The sequence below is a fragment of the Mustela lutreola genome, chromosome 8, assembly GCF_030435805.1.
Source record: "Mustela lutreola isolate mMusLut2 chromosome 8, mMusLut2.pri, whole genome shotgun sequence".
Lineage (NCBI taxonomy): Eukaryota > Metazoa > Chordata > Mammalia > Carnivora > Mustelidae > Mustela > Mustela lutreola.
In genome coordinates, this window is record NC_081297.1 from 78,263,793 (window position 1) to 78,277,352 (window position 13,560).

General features: G+C 40.7%; 1 protein-coding gene and 2 long non-coding RNA genes across 3 annotated transcripts in view; 1 reads left to right on the forward strand and 2 right to left on the reverse strand.

The window, feature by feature from the left end:
* Positions 1-882: 882 nt before the first annotated feature.
* KCNJ8 (potassium inwardly rectifying channel subfamily J member 8) lies at positions 883-6,879 on the reverse strand. The gene is made up of 2 exons (XM_059185729.1): positions 6,506-6,879; positions 883-2,555 (listed from the first exon to the last, which is right to left on the reverse strand). The coding sequence occupies exons 1-2, from the start codon at positions 6,877-6,879 to the stop codon at positions 1,655-1,657; spliced, it is 1,275 nt and encodes a 424-aa protein (XP_059041712.1). The 3' UTR covers positions 883-1,654.
* Positions 883-7,678, reverse strand: LOC131838910 (uncharacterized). The gene is made up of 2 exons (XR_009356741.1): positions 7,507-7,678; positions 883-1,173 (listed from the first exon to the last, which is right to left on the reverse strand). It is a non-coding gene; the product is annotated as an uncharacterized LOC131838910 (long non-coding RNA).
* LOC131838909 (uncharacterized) overlaps positions 6,913-13,560 on the forward strand; it is a 32,939-nt gene continuing 26,291 nt past the window's right edge. Inside the window, exon 1 of the long non-coding RNA XR_009356740.1 lies at positions 6,913-7,051. This is a non-coding gene — a long non-coding RNA (uncharacterized LOC131838909). The remainder of the gene's footprint in view (positions 7,052-13,560) is intronic.

Below are 13,560 nucleotides of genomic sequence, written 5' to 3' on the forward strand. Positions count from 1 at the left end.
GAAGTATAAAAGAGAGGTATCAAGTACAATTCCCAGGTTTAGGTCTGGTTGCAAGAAAGGCTGGGGGTAAAGGGTCAGTTTTGTTAGTGGAAATGGAGCATTTGGTTTTAGGCACTTTTAAATGCGTATTGGGTATCCAGGGGGAGCTTCAAGTACCTGCTTGTTCCATGAGTCTGGTTCAAAGAGTGGCTAGAATTGTTCAGAAATTATTAACTCAGTAACCTGAGAAACAATTTCCATTCATCTGGTTAGAATCATGAGTCATTTGTTTAAGATGGGATTTGAATATATTAATGATTACCTGCCTGTTTCAAATGCTCATAAATGCAGTAAAATGAATACTAACCCCAAGATTGGTTTAAAAAGCTATAGAAGGGTTCAGCTTTCTGTTGTTCAGCTATGTGAGACAGAAGCAGAAACCCCCATTCTCTCAACTTAGTGCTTCCCTGGGTGCCCTCGCTCCTTCCCTGAAGAAACAAGAGCTAAGGATGATGAAATCAAGTTCTGACAGAAAATCTCACTTTAGCAAGTGAGATAACCCGAAACCAACATATGCCAAGCCTGAATTTAGGAAGAGAGCAGAATTTTAAGAAGGGAGGTTGGAGATCCAAAGAAAAAAATATAAGATTTCCACGATACATCAGGTTCAGGTAGAAGAGCTAAGAAAACATTTCAAATCTTGGAAGTGAGTAAAATCAAAATGAGACCAAAAAAAAAATGTAGTTCCCTTGGAATAACCAATTTCAAAGATAGGAAGGTCTGAGAGGTGTTACTACTGTATAATATCTCTTTCACGTGCCTCTAAAAATGTTGTTGTTTTTTTTCCCTTGAGCTTTGACTACTGATAATTTTGTGAAAGAGAAATCACAAAACTACTATGAATACAAAGAAAATATTTTAATAAAATATTCAATACAGTATTTCCCTGTGGGGACTTTTAAGAAGTGAGAAGCCAAAAGAAATAACTGTCACTTTTGGGGATCCAGTCCTAAGTGAGACAGGAACGTTCTTAGCTTTTCTCCAAAGCTCTTTGCCCAGTTCCACCAACAGGCTGCCTCAAGGAGGACGAAGAAACCTGCAAAGGTCACTGTGAAGAAGTAAGTGACTGCAATCTGTTTAGAAGCACGTAGAGAGAAGCAGTTTTTGCCTCAGGCTTCTTATCAGGCACAGAATCTGGAAAAAGGAGAAGGCAACATATTGGTTGATATACAAGAGGTGTTAACAGCACCCTTTTGGGGTTCCCCTCCCCATCCTACTTGCATTCAGAGTGACCAATGGAAACAGAGAGATCTGTGGTTTCAAGTACAATGCATTTCAATCAGAATCATTCCTTGGCCAACTTTGGTACTCAAGGCCTATCACTACTAATGGAATTCTCGGGTTTTGAATTGAGAGAAAGGAGAGCATACTATTTCCTCTACATAACAGAAGCATGTCACTGCAGATGCCACATGTGTGAGACGAGTGTCAGCCATGAATCCTCCACCTTGTGTTACTGGTTAGTGACACAGAAAGCGCTGTTGCTTGAATATGAGTATCATTTGGTGCATAAGATATAGAACAAATTGCTGGTTTCCAGCTCTGGTGCAGTCCGACTGTGATTTGCCCAAACCACCACCACGTGATAACAGATTTTCTTGAGGTTGGCTTGCTGTCATGATTCTGATGTGTTCTGATTTCCTTCTGGAGTCATGAATTGCACCTTGGGCACCATGAGCGATGAGTTGTTTCTTCGGATGGAGTTATTTCTTCTCATGGAATTGTTTCTCCTCATGGAATTGCGCTTCCTCAGAGAATTTTGATGGGATAGTTCACTCTTCTGGAGGGTCTGAATCAGGATGGAAGGCTTCTCATCCAGCTCTCGCGCACTGCACCTGGGAGCAGCTACTTTAACAGTGTTGCCAAATTTAGAGTAATCCACAGAATACACTCCTTCCTCCTCAGTTACAATAGACACAAAGCGATGGCCCCACTGGATCTCCTCTGCAATATAGGAGGTTCTTGCTTGTGTGGTAATGCCGGTAGTTTCAACCACTCCTTCCAGAATCACTATGACCTCTAGGTCTTGGTTGGCAAGGTCAGTTGCTGAAATATCATACAAGGGGCTGCGCTTGTCGATCACATGACAGATGATCAAAGGGGCCACCAGAAAAATGTTATTACTCTCAATTGGGTTATCAACGGGAATGTCCAGCTGGTGAATAGGCACCACCTCCCCTTCGGGTGTGGTTGTCTTCTTGACCACCTGGATGCGCACTGAGGCACTAATGATCATGCTCTTCCTTAGGTCGCCCACGCGGAACATGAAGCACAACTTGCCATTTCGGACAGCAATCACAGCATGGCGGCTGAAAATCAAGGTTTCTGCCCTTCTGTGGGCCTGAGCTGTTTTCATGAAAATGCAGCCCAACATGACTGCATTGATTATCAAACCTACGATGTTCTGGAGAATCAAGACTGTGATGGCCAGAGGACATTCCTCCGTCATCATTCTCCCTCCAAATCCGATGGTCACTTGAACTTCAATGGAGAAGAGAAAAGCAGAAGTGAAAGATCTGTAAGGAATGATATCAGAAAACGGTGCCATCAGATCATATTTTGCATAATGAAATAACATGCCAAGCTGAATTTTCCATGTTCTTCCTCCAAAGGCTATTAAACGCTTTTGGAAAGACTTGGCAACTTAACTTGTCAAATGCCTGATTCTGAACACAAGCACTTTCTCTCTCTTCCTCTCTCTCATTGGAATGCATCTACTTCCAGACTTCTGGAATTCAGTCTATTGTTTTCTACATCATGTAATGATGGACCTATGTATATGAAAGCATTATAATAATAAGTTAAAATAATAAATACATACTTGTATTTAAGGACGTATTTTACTTTGTGAAATACTTTCACAGTGGCATAGTTTACTTGGAGAAACTTCTTATCAGATAGATGTTTGTTATTTATTGCATATTTGAGTTTAAGTGACTGGAGTCATATGGGAAGGTCCTGAGTATTAAGTGTACTTTTTATTATTTATAACCCTTAAAATCATATTCATTGGCTAACACCATGTACCTTACGCAGAGAAAGCACAGGGCTAAAGGTGGTACAAAACACATCATTCAAAAGTACTAGTATTTTTAGTAAAAAAAAATATTTTAATGTTTTGCCATTTGGAAAGAATACTTTTATTGATTGTCTCATTTTGTTCTCTAATTTTACAGAATACTGAGGCTATTAAGGGAAAAATTTGAGGCAGAGATTAGTAAGTAACTGTCAAGATCACATAAGGAGAATTTGAAAGCTCTCAATTCTGGCTTGGTGCTCTGAAAGAGGCAAAGGCAGAGTGAACACATGTCAGTATTTTCTTGGGAAGCTTTTTCATGTCGTATATCTCTTCCACATAGCTCAATGTAAACACTGATTTGGTAGGTCCAAGGTCGACCTGGATAAGACTTTTGAAAAGCTCTCAGGTGAATGCTTAAGATGCACATTTGGTTATTCTTAAGATTAATTTATTCACTTAACTACATATCCTATATGGCTGTGACTTCTTAACAAAAACAGGGTAATCCTGTGTTTGCCCCATGCCAATTTCAAACTTCTCTAATTTTACAGAAGATTAACCATACGTAGGCTATCCATATTATTTATCCATTAATGCCATGCACAACGAGTGAGCAAAATGCTTAAACATTTGAATACCAAGTACACACACTACACTTTTGTGCAACACCATGAGGGGTAAGCATAAATGATTCTCTTGATTAACTTTTAAGGGGAGTGTAACAATTGCCTTTTAACCCCTTTTGTTGCTAAAAAGATTAATGGAAAACCACAATGATTGCTTTTTGCACTAGCTACACAGATGTGTTATATGATCCAAAAACTTGGGGAAGAATAAGGATGGACCCCAGAGGAGGGGCTCAGACCCAATGCTGATTTCTAATAAGGTCTATATACTTCAGGGAACAGCCTGGAGATAAATATTCCCAGACATTTCGTTTTAATGGATTGAGCGACTATTCAAGTGCCTTATTTTACATATTGTTTATGTTACATGTTTGACATATTGTTTCTTTTACAAGTGAATTTAATTCTAAACATTCTATGGTAGCAAGACCTAGTCTTTCATGGACACCTGTCATGCCCTCAAAAGATGAAAGTGTTCTGTTGCTCGTTTGTTCTGCTACAGAGGGAGTTAGGCTGAGTAAGAAGAGATACAGTGGTTTATTTTCTGACTCATTTTGGAAAAGTCATCCACAGGAAAGGGAAAGTGAGCCATCCTAAAATGAGAATGGTAAAATGTTATTTGGACATCCCGGTGAGTAACTGTCACAATAAGGTGTGTCTAATTTCGATAAAATGGTGGGACAGTGAACTTCTGAAAGAAAATACAAATAATAAGAAACATTATTAGGCATCTTTTAAATTCCCTTTGGGAGAGACTGGAGATTTTTATTTCTATATTTTTGGTGAAAAAATTGTATCATATATGGTTTGTTATGATTAAGCTGCACACTGAGCTTAAAGCACAAATAATATCATAACATTAAAACAAAATTAGTAAGATTTTAATCTTAAAAGATGTCAATTAAATTTTTTTAGGTAAGTATAATTAGAAATGTGAAAATTGTCAGGCTAATAAGATCAACTTTGTCTCCTTATATTTGTGACACCATTTCTCACAGTAAACTGAATGTTCCCACCAGCAGGAATGCATCAGAGGGATGGATGTGCCTCCATACACATCTGGTGAAGAAAGAAGAGCTAGTAGTAAAACAGCTTTTAACAACCAGTGCACTCCATAAGTTCTTCCAAAAAATCAAGGAAAGGATGCCACTTGTGATGATACATCTTTAATAAACTGCTTTATGACTCCTCTTTCACAGGAAAAGCCAACATATTTGTCTTGTAATTAAAATCTGTCATTTATTTTTGAGGCTTATCATTGTTCTTTCTTTTATCTGATTTTATGACGGTCTACCATATGTTTATTAAACATTTATCTTGATATGAAAGTGATTCACCAATATTAGTGCCCATAAATTTCTTAAAGAGGAATATTATAGATAACGATATGTAGCCTACAAATGTCTGTTAAACGCAGCGTTTTAATCGTTTCCATTGTATCTGGTATGCTGATGACCACCAACATTTTTCATCTATATTTTCTTGGAGACAAATTTTGTGAAAAGTTAAGACAAGAAAATAATATCTACTTGATGATAAAGGCAATGGATCAATTAAATATATTTTTCTTTCCTCAAAATCCGAGCTGAAATCTGTGATGTGTGATCTTGGCACACAAATGCTGCACCCCTCCCTGATACGTTGGCATTGCGGATACTAAGGACAGACCAGTTCACAGTCTGGGTTTCTGCTTCTTGCAGTGGTATGCTAATTTCAGAAGATTTTGGGTTCAGGAAAGGTCTCATGCTTTACAGTTGCCTGGCAGAATAGTGCTTGCTCAACTTGCTTCGCTTTGTACACTATGTGAATCTGGAATAGTACTTGGAAAATATTCTGGCAGAGTTTCCAGTATTATTAGCATTGTTTCGCTTCAGAGTGAATATTTATGCAGTTGATATAAATGAGCTCTTTCTGTCTTCAAACAAAACAAATTAAAAGACAGATCACCCCAACTAAATGTTCTTAGGCCCTGTGAAAATGTGAGAATGACTGAAATCAAATTCATTCTACTTACTTTTGGAACACAACATAAGAGAAAGAAGCAAACGTTAGGCAGTCTGAGGACTTTTTCCTATTCTATTAAAACTTGTAAAGAAAACCACAACATTAAGTCACTTCTCTATAATCTCCATGAAAACCTTGGACCAATTTCCACTAAAAACTATTTTTTTTCTAGTTCTACATCTTAGCATAACTTTTTAAAAATTTTTAATCCAATGCAAGCAACCAAATATTTAAGATAATCTTGGTAAAGAAGGGCTTATATCTATTTATTTCATTTTTTTAATGGATTTTTAATTTAGGATACCTCTACACCAGTTGTTCCCATTTTCCTCAGGATTTCTGAAAATGTCACGGGTAAGAGAAGTCTGGGGAAAATATTACTAAAATTTGCACAATATTTTTGTCGATCAGATATATTGACTTGTGGACACCAGAACTATGGACAGCAGCCCCCCCCCCCCCCCCCACCGCACTGAAAACTGAATGGGTGCTTTTTTTTTTTTTTTTTTGAGTAAAGCGCGCTGTGGAATCCTTTGCATCACAACCATTCTTTAAATTACTGATACAGTATTTTTAAAGTTAACCAGAGAAATCGAAAGTCCACATTTTCAGAGCTTCCTCATCCATAAAGATGCATTTAAAGATTCTTATTGTTTTAGATTAGGATTTTTTTTTTTTTCCTTCTTCGTGGCTGAAGGTACTAAAGTAAGTGCTTTATTTCGCTTTCAACAAAAGGACTGTGCTAGGGGAGAAAGGGCAGTTTAGTATTTCTTTCTATCCTGCTTTCAGTCCCTGCTTCATCCCACTGCATTCTTACCTGACATTAGTTACACACACCGTGGACTCCAAACCACCTTTCTCCGTTCCACTTTTCTCCATGTAAGCGTAGATGTCCCCATGGGCGAAGGCCACCAGCCACCACATGATGGCGAAGAGCAGCCAGCTGCAGAGGAACGACATGGTGAAGATGACCAGCGTGTGGCGCCACTTCAGGTCCACCAAGGTAGTGAAGATGTCCTGCAGGAACCGTCCTTGCTCACGGATGTTCTTGTGCGCCAGGTTGCACGCCCCACTCTTGGCGATGAAGCGGGCTTTGGGGAGGCGGTCTCGCACGCGCGGCTTGCGTAGATTCTCCGCGGCGATGCGCGCCAGCACATACTCCTCGGGGATGATGCTCTTTCTGGCCAACATCGTCCCGTCACCATAGCCAGCCTATTCACCTGTCTCGAACCTGCCTCTCCTTCCCTCGGAAAGTCCTCCTGCAGAAGGGAAACGATTTAAAACCTTCCCCTCCCCCACTTCACCTCTTCAGTTCTTGCACTCAAGGATGTGGCTATACGTGCCAGGTGACATGCAAACTAAGGTATGCCTTTACTACTCTAAACACGAATCTAGTTTGTGCTTGAGTTCCGGGATCGCGGGGAAGTTATTTGGTCTGAATCGGAACCGTTCCAATTTTCCTTATCGTTTTGAACACATATGGGCATAGCCTGAGTTAAACAAAACCAGGAGCCTTCCTGTAAACAGCAGGCTCAACACTACTCCTGAGATTAACCGCGTCTATAGACGAGTGCAAAAATACAAACACGCGGCGTCTATGATGAAAATTAAAGCCAGCTGGGTATCACGAGCCATTTATTATTTAGACAATATAGTAATACGAAAAGTAAAGAGTAAATTCTTCCTCCGTTATTTTTAGAAGTACGCAAAGAAAAGGCCGTTGCCTCTTGCGCAGTATAAATAACATGCTTAGTGAAATTTGACAAAATAATAATAATAATAAGCGATGTGCTCCGTAACTTGAAAATGATGAAGTACCTTAAGTTTTAAAGAAGTATGAATTGCATTTAAAAAATTATGAATTCCCAGTGGAATTCATAATAGTATAAACTGAAAACTTTACAGTGGAAGGGATCAAACGCAGAAGCTGCAGGAAAAGCCCGGACATCAGCCCGCGAGCTGCAGATGGGGTTAAGAGTGTGCCCCGGAAAGTCCATTCAACACTGTAAACCTCTGCTGTGTTTGGCATTTTAAAGCATTTGCCGGGATGCGAACAGCCTCCCCCTCCCCTCCCCGGGAGGAGCGTTGAAACTTACAGACTCTGAGCAGCGGGCGCGGCAGCTGCACCTCCCCGCACACGCCGGCCGACCTCGGGCAGGTCCCTCGCTTTCCCATCCCGGCGCGCGGGCGCAGGGACCGCGGACGCCGGAGGGACAGATCCGGGGGCCGCGCGTCCTAGAGAGAAGAGTTAAAATAATAAAAGGTGCAATTGCATCTGAACGCGGGAGGGCTAGAGGAAGGGGGATGGGTGTGGATCTTCCCCTCCCCCTACTCGGCTCTGCTCCCGGGGCCCTCGCTCTGGACGGAGGAGGGGCCGGGGGGAGAGGGGAGAGGACCTCCACAAATCAGCCTCCCAGTTCCGGCTTTGACGCGTGCGAGACCTCCGAGGCAGCTGAAGTCGGCGAGGTGGCGGCGGGAGGGGAGTGGGAGAAGGCGCATCCCGTGGAGGTGGAGGCCGGCCAGAGGGAGGGGCAAGGAGAGGGTGCGGAGGGCGGGACCTGTGGAACTAGCTCTTTCCCAGGAGCTGCGACCCCCAGCTGCCAGCGTGCTCGCGCGTCTTTAAAAGGCTCCCTGCTCAGGAGAGAGAACTTAGAGTCCAAGTTCACTGACGTAAAGAGAATTTATTTTTTATTTTGTAATCTGGGTAGATCACTGGGCTGCTTAAGATTGAATAAAACCAGATATAGGGATCAGAAAACAGTTTTCCAAGGTGTTCAAGCTGTGTGCACACACTAATTTACATTAAATTTCCATCTAGTAGATCTTATGCAGGTGGAAGAGGTTTGGAACCCACTCTAAGTAAAGTGTTTCTTCTCCAGTCAAAGCTAATTCTGAGGGAATTAACCAAGGAAGCGCGCGCGCACACACACACACACTGGCATGCAACGACCACCCCAACCCCCGCCTCCGAAAAGAAAGAAGAAAGAGGGGGTGCCTGGGTGGCTCAGTGGGTTAAGCCGCTGCCTTCGGCTCAGGTCATGGTCTCAGGGTCCTGGGATCAAGTCCCGCATCGGGCTCTCTGCTCAGCAGGGAGCCTGCTTCCTCCTCTCTCTCTGCCTGCCTCTCTGCCTATTTGTGATCTCTCTCTGTCAAATAAATAAATAAAATCTTTAAAAAAAAAAAAAAAAAGAAAGAAAGAAGAAAGAGGAAAAGGAAAAAAAAAAAAAAAAGCCGAGGTTTCTTCCAATGAGAAAGTTTTCCCCCAAAAAGGGATCGCTGTCAACACTTTAGAACTCAAATGGTCATTCTTCTGTACTTGATTACTTTCTGAAATGTTGCAGTTTCCTGATATTGTCTAGATGGCCTGAATGATTAAACAGAGCAATTGCGCACAAGAAAGGTTATATAGTAAATATCTTTCTATAGTTTTTTGAATAGGCTCCAGGAAAGACAAATGTGCTTTCTCCCACAGGTCAGTCCTCCTGATTTGGCACTTGTGTTAATGGAAACTTTAATTCTTGGAAATTTCACGTATTTTCCAAGACTCAGGGCAGATAGCATATGGAGCATAAACAGTGTGTTCATTTAATTACCAAAAGACCTAAAATTAGTCTTTAATAAAGGCAATGAAGAATTTTTTCCCATTGTGGATAGATCTGCTTAACCCCTTTCAGCCCAGGTTGCTCTCTGTTAGTTAGCAGCTCTCATCTCTACTGACATTAATTTTTACAGTAATTTATGTAGTAGATTTACTCTAAGTGTGTGGGGATCAATTTGTATAGTTACTCCCCTCATTGTTCTGTTTTACAATTGAGTTTAGTGTACAATTTATTCCGTATTCTTTTAGCTTGGGGAAGGTTCATTGAACACCTTTTCACTCTTTTGTGAAGGGTGGTTTTTTTTTTCCTTTTCTAGGTTTCTGTATATAAAATCATAGTTGCTGTTCTGAAAAGGCAGACAGTTGTAGTAAAAGAAACAAGACTTGGATAATGAACTACAATACAAGCAAGGATGTGATTAGAATGAGAAAGGGAACTACAAACCAAGTGCCTTAGGAATTCAAATGAGAGATTAAGACAAAGACAATAAGGAAAGCTTCATGGATTAGTTGACATCTGATGCAGCCTTCCCGCCAGATATATTTGGGGTATGCAGAAAACCAAAAAAGGCCGTTCCACAGAAAGGAAACATCAGGGACGAAACTGTGGAGTACTGGCCAGAGTGGGCCACGTCTTAGCGCAGAACTGAAAGAATTAACATTGACGAAACAAGGTCAATAAGATGGCCAGACTGGACGCCTGAGTCCAGGGTTGCCTGGGCAGCCTCTGTCGCCACTCTTCTCAACACATGTATTTTTCATGTACTTGTCCCCTCCACCACTCACCCCCCAAGAGTCTGAGGGCTGCTGGAGGGCAAGCCTCCAGCTTCTTTATCTTTGTGTCCTAAGCTTCTGGCTGATCACAGCTCAAATGACAGAAGTGCTGAAAAAATACTTTGGACCAATGCAAGGAAAAGGTAAGACTGAAAACCATGTCAGGGACTTGAAAATAAATGCATAGAGGGCCTTAAATGCTCAACAAAGGAGTTGGGGGGGGGGTGGGCAGTTTTCAGTAGGTAGACATGTTAAGTCTGATTTAGTAGGACTGGTCAGGAAGCAGGGGCTTTGGAATTGCGTTTCTGAGTAGAGTTCCTTGGGCTCCAGAACTCTGTGATTGGCAGAAGGGGATACTGGAAACTATTATATTAATTAGAGAAGGAATGAGGTCTGGGGCTAATAAGCAAATATATACAAAAGGAATGTTACACAGAATCAGTAATGGGAGGGAGAAGAATCAGAGCTGACTGTGGTATTTATTGTGACAGGGGGGACCCTTGAACAACGTGGGTTTGAACTGTGTGGGTCCCGTTCTGGGCAGATTGTTTTCAATAAATACAGTATGGTACTATAAATGTTCTCTCTTCTTTGTGATTTTCTGGGTTTTTAAAAAATTAAAAAAAAATTTAAATTCAATTAATTAATATAATTATTATTAGTTTCAGAGGTAGAGTTCAGTGATTCATCAGTCTTGTATAATACCCTGTGCTCATTACATCAGTCCTTGTGATTTTCTTAATAAAGGCTTCTTTTCTCTAGTTTACTTTATTGTAAGAATACAGTATATAATGCATTTAACATACAAAATACATGGTAACATACTTGCTTATATCATCCCTGAGGCTTCCCATCGAAGTTAAATGATTAGTAAATTTTTGCAGGGGGAGTCAAAAGTTATACATGAATTTTCAACTGCGTGTGGGGTCAGCACTCCTAACCTTCAAGTTGGTCAAGGGTCAACTATTTATTATTGATTGATATAAATTACTCTCCCTATCGGTCTTCCTTTTCTCATATTATGGCCCAAATGTGAACATTTAAATTTACCTTGAGAAATTTGTTCAGGAAATCAATTAACTTTTTATTTTTTTAAAGATTTTATTTATTTATTTGTCAGAGAGAGGACAAGAGTGAGCACAAGCAGGCAGAGAGGCAGGAAGAGGCAGAGGGAGAAGCAGGCTCCCTGCTGAGTAAGGAGCCCGATGTGGGACTCCATCCCAGCACGCTGGGATCATGACCTGAGCCGAAGGCAGCCACTTAACCAGCTGAGCCACTCAGGTGTCCCTCAATTAATTTTTTAAGAACATGTTTACTACTTAAGGTTTATTTTATTGGTCTACTTGTTTAATCACTATTTTGCTACCACCCACTAAAAGTTACATGTGTTTTCTTAACTGTTCTATAATTTACCCATTTGTTCTTTTAAGAGTGAAGACTAATTTGTGCATCACTCTTGAGGAGACCAGTAAGAAATGTAGAACAGAGCTAAACTATTAAAATCTTATGATTTTCTTGACTATAAGACTTTAAGAATTCTGTTAGAATCTGTTTATGTTGCATACCAGGGAAATGTATGCAATTGGGAAGCAATTCAAGGATATCTGTTCACTTTTAAGTAAACATCTGTTAAGTTCCTTCTAGACCGTATGAGCGTTTTGTTTGTGGATAAAGACATTTCTGCAATTCCCGTTCTCCTAAAAACAAAGTTTGTCAGGTGCCTTCAAACAAGTGGAGAAAGTATTAGGCTGATGCTTTTTCCAATTGTCTGCTGCTTTGATCATCTAGTACAAATCTGTGTAGTCCTTGAAAGTACTCTCTAGATAAAGAGTGAAGTCCTGGCATTTAATGACCTTGCCTCTGACTAGACTTGTGAATTTCGAACTCTTGGACTTCCTGAGCCATATTAGACGTAAGAATTTGGAAAGTCTTCAAAATGACAATGGAAACGATTCATGTTAGCAGCCCAAATAACGGTTGGTCTATTTGCTTGGTATGCTGCTTTATTAGTGTCCTCATATAAACCACTTTGGAACATATTGCTTGGGAATCAGTTTAATAAAACTGTTACATAAACTAGTAATCAAAACAGCATGTTATGCACTCATTTTTTTTGTGTGTTATCATGAAATGGGAATGACAATGTAACTCTTCTTATTTATCTATTCCAGTGAGTTTAGAGAATATTTCTTTTTGATATATGTATCTATTTACATACCAAGTAATCCCTCACTGTCCTTGAAATTAAGGCCACCACATTTCTTTACGGATAACCATCAGCACCATTCGTACAGAAGAATCCATTCAACTTGCGTGCTCAGCTCCTCAAACTTATGCCAGCTCAGAGGTGTGGATCAGCAAGTCAAGAATGGAGGCGTTAAGAACAATCACAACCTTTTAATGTACATCGAGGTGAAAAAACAAAGCCCCCACACCTAGGCATTTTGTGGGGGAAGCTGTGAGCAAGCAAGTAAATGAGTAATACGTTATGTGGTCATCAACGGTGTGTGTCAAGACTTAGAAGGGGAATACAGCAGGGGATAAGTATTGAAAGTAACCGGGGCCAGGAATTGGCAATTTTATATACAGTTTAGAAAAGCTTCTTTAAGGGACGCCTGGGTGGCTCAGTTGGTTAAGCAGCTGCCTTCGGCTCAGGTCATGATCCCAGCGTCCTGGGATCGAGTCCCACATCAGGCTCCTTGCTCCGCAGGGAGCCTGCTTCTCCCTCTGCCTCTGCCTTCCACTCTGTCTGTCTGTGCTCGCTCTCACTCTCTCTCTCTCTCTGACAAATAAATAAATAAAATCTTTAAAAAAAAAAAAAAAAAAAAGAAAAGCTTCTTTAAGAAGGTGGAATTTGAACAAAGGACTACTCAGGTGATGAACCGGCATTTGAGTGTGGGGATTGGGGCTGGAAGAGTGCCTCAGGCAGCTCAAGAACAATTATAAAGGACACAGTTTGGTGTGTTTGAAGAAAGGGAAGAAGACCAACATATTAATCGAGAAGAGAAAAAGTGGGCAAGCTGGGGAGAGTGGCAGGGGATTCACTAATCTGTCCATCTCTCCATTTACCCGAAGAATAGATGGAGAGGGTCTGCATATACTAAGCTCTGAAAAACATTGACTTAATGCTTAATGCAGCCATGTTGGGTTGTTTTCTTCCTTTTACACATGAGTCTATTAGAGCAGAGCTAAATGAATTATCCAAAATCAAATATCTAGTAGATGAAAAGTTACAACAAACTCAAAACATCAGATCCCAAATGCCATGCTTTTCTCACTGGACAGTGTCTCCGAGGGACAGTTGTTACTCCATTGTTCATCTACATGAGAAACACCTGGTAACATTGTTGTATGTCCCTCCAGGCTTTTATTGAGTGAGGGTAGAATAAGATATCAAATCTTTGGCCCCCAAATGAAAATATCTGTAATGAGAAGGATTAAATCGTTATAATAAAATAATGCCCATTTGAAAGTTCCCCTGGAGACCCTCTTGCTCACTC

Coding starts and splice junctions, on each gene's coding strand:
- KCNJ8 (XM_059185729.1), bottom strand. CDS start 6,879: ATGTTGGCCAGAAAGAGCATCATCCCCGAGGAGTATGTGCTGGCGCGC. Junction 2,556..6,505: donor GTGTGTGTAACTAATGTCAG/GTAAGAATGCAG, acceptor CATTCCTTACAG/ATCTTTCACTTCTGCTTTTC.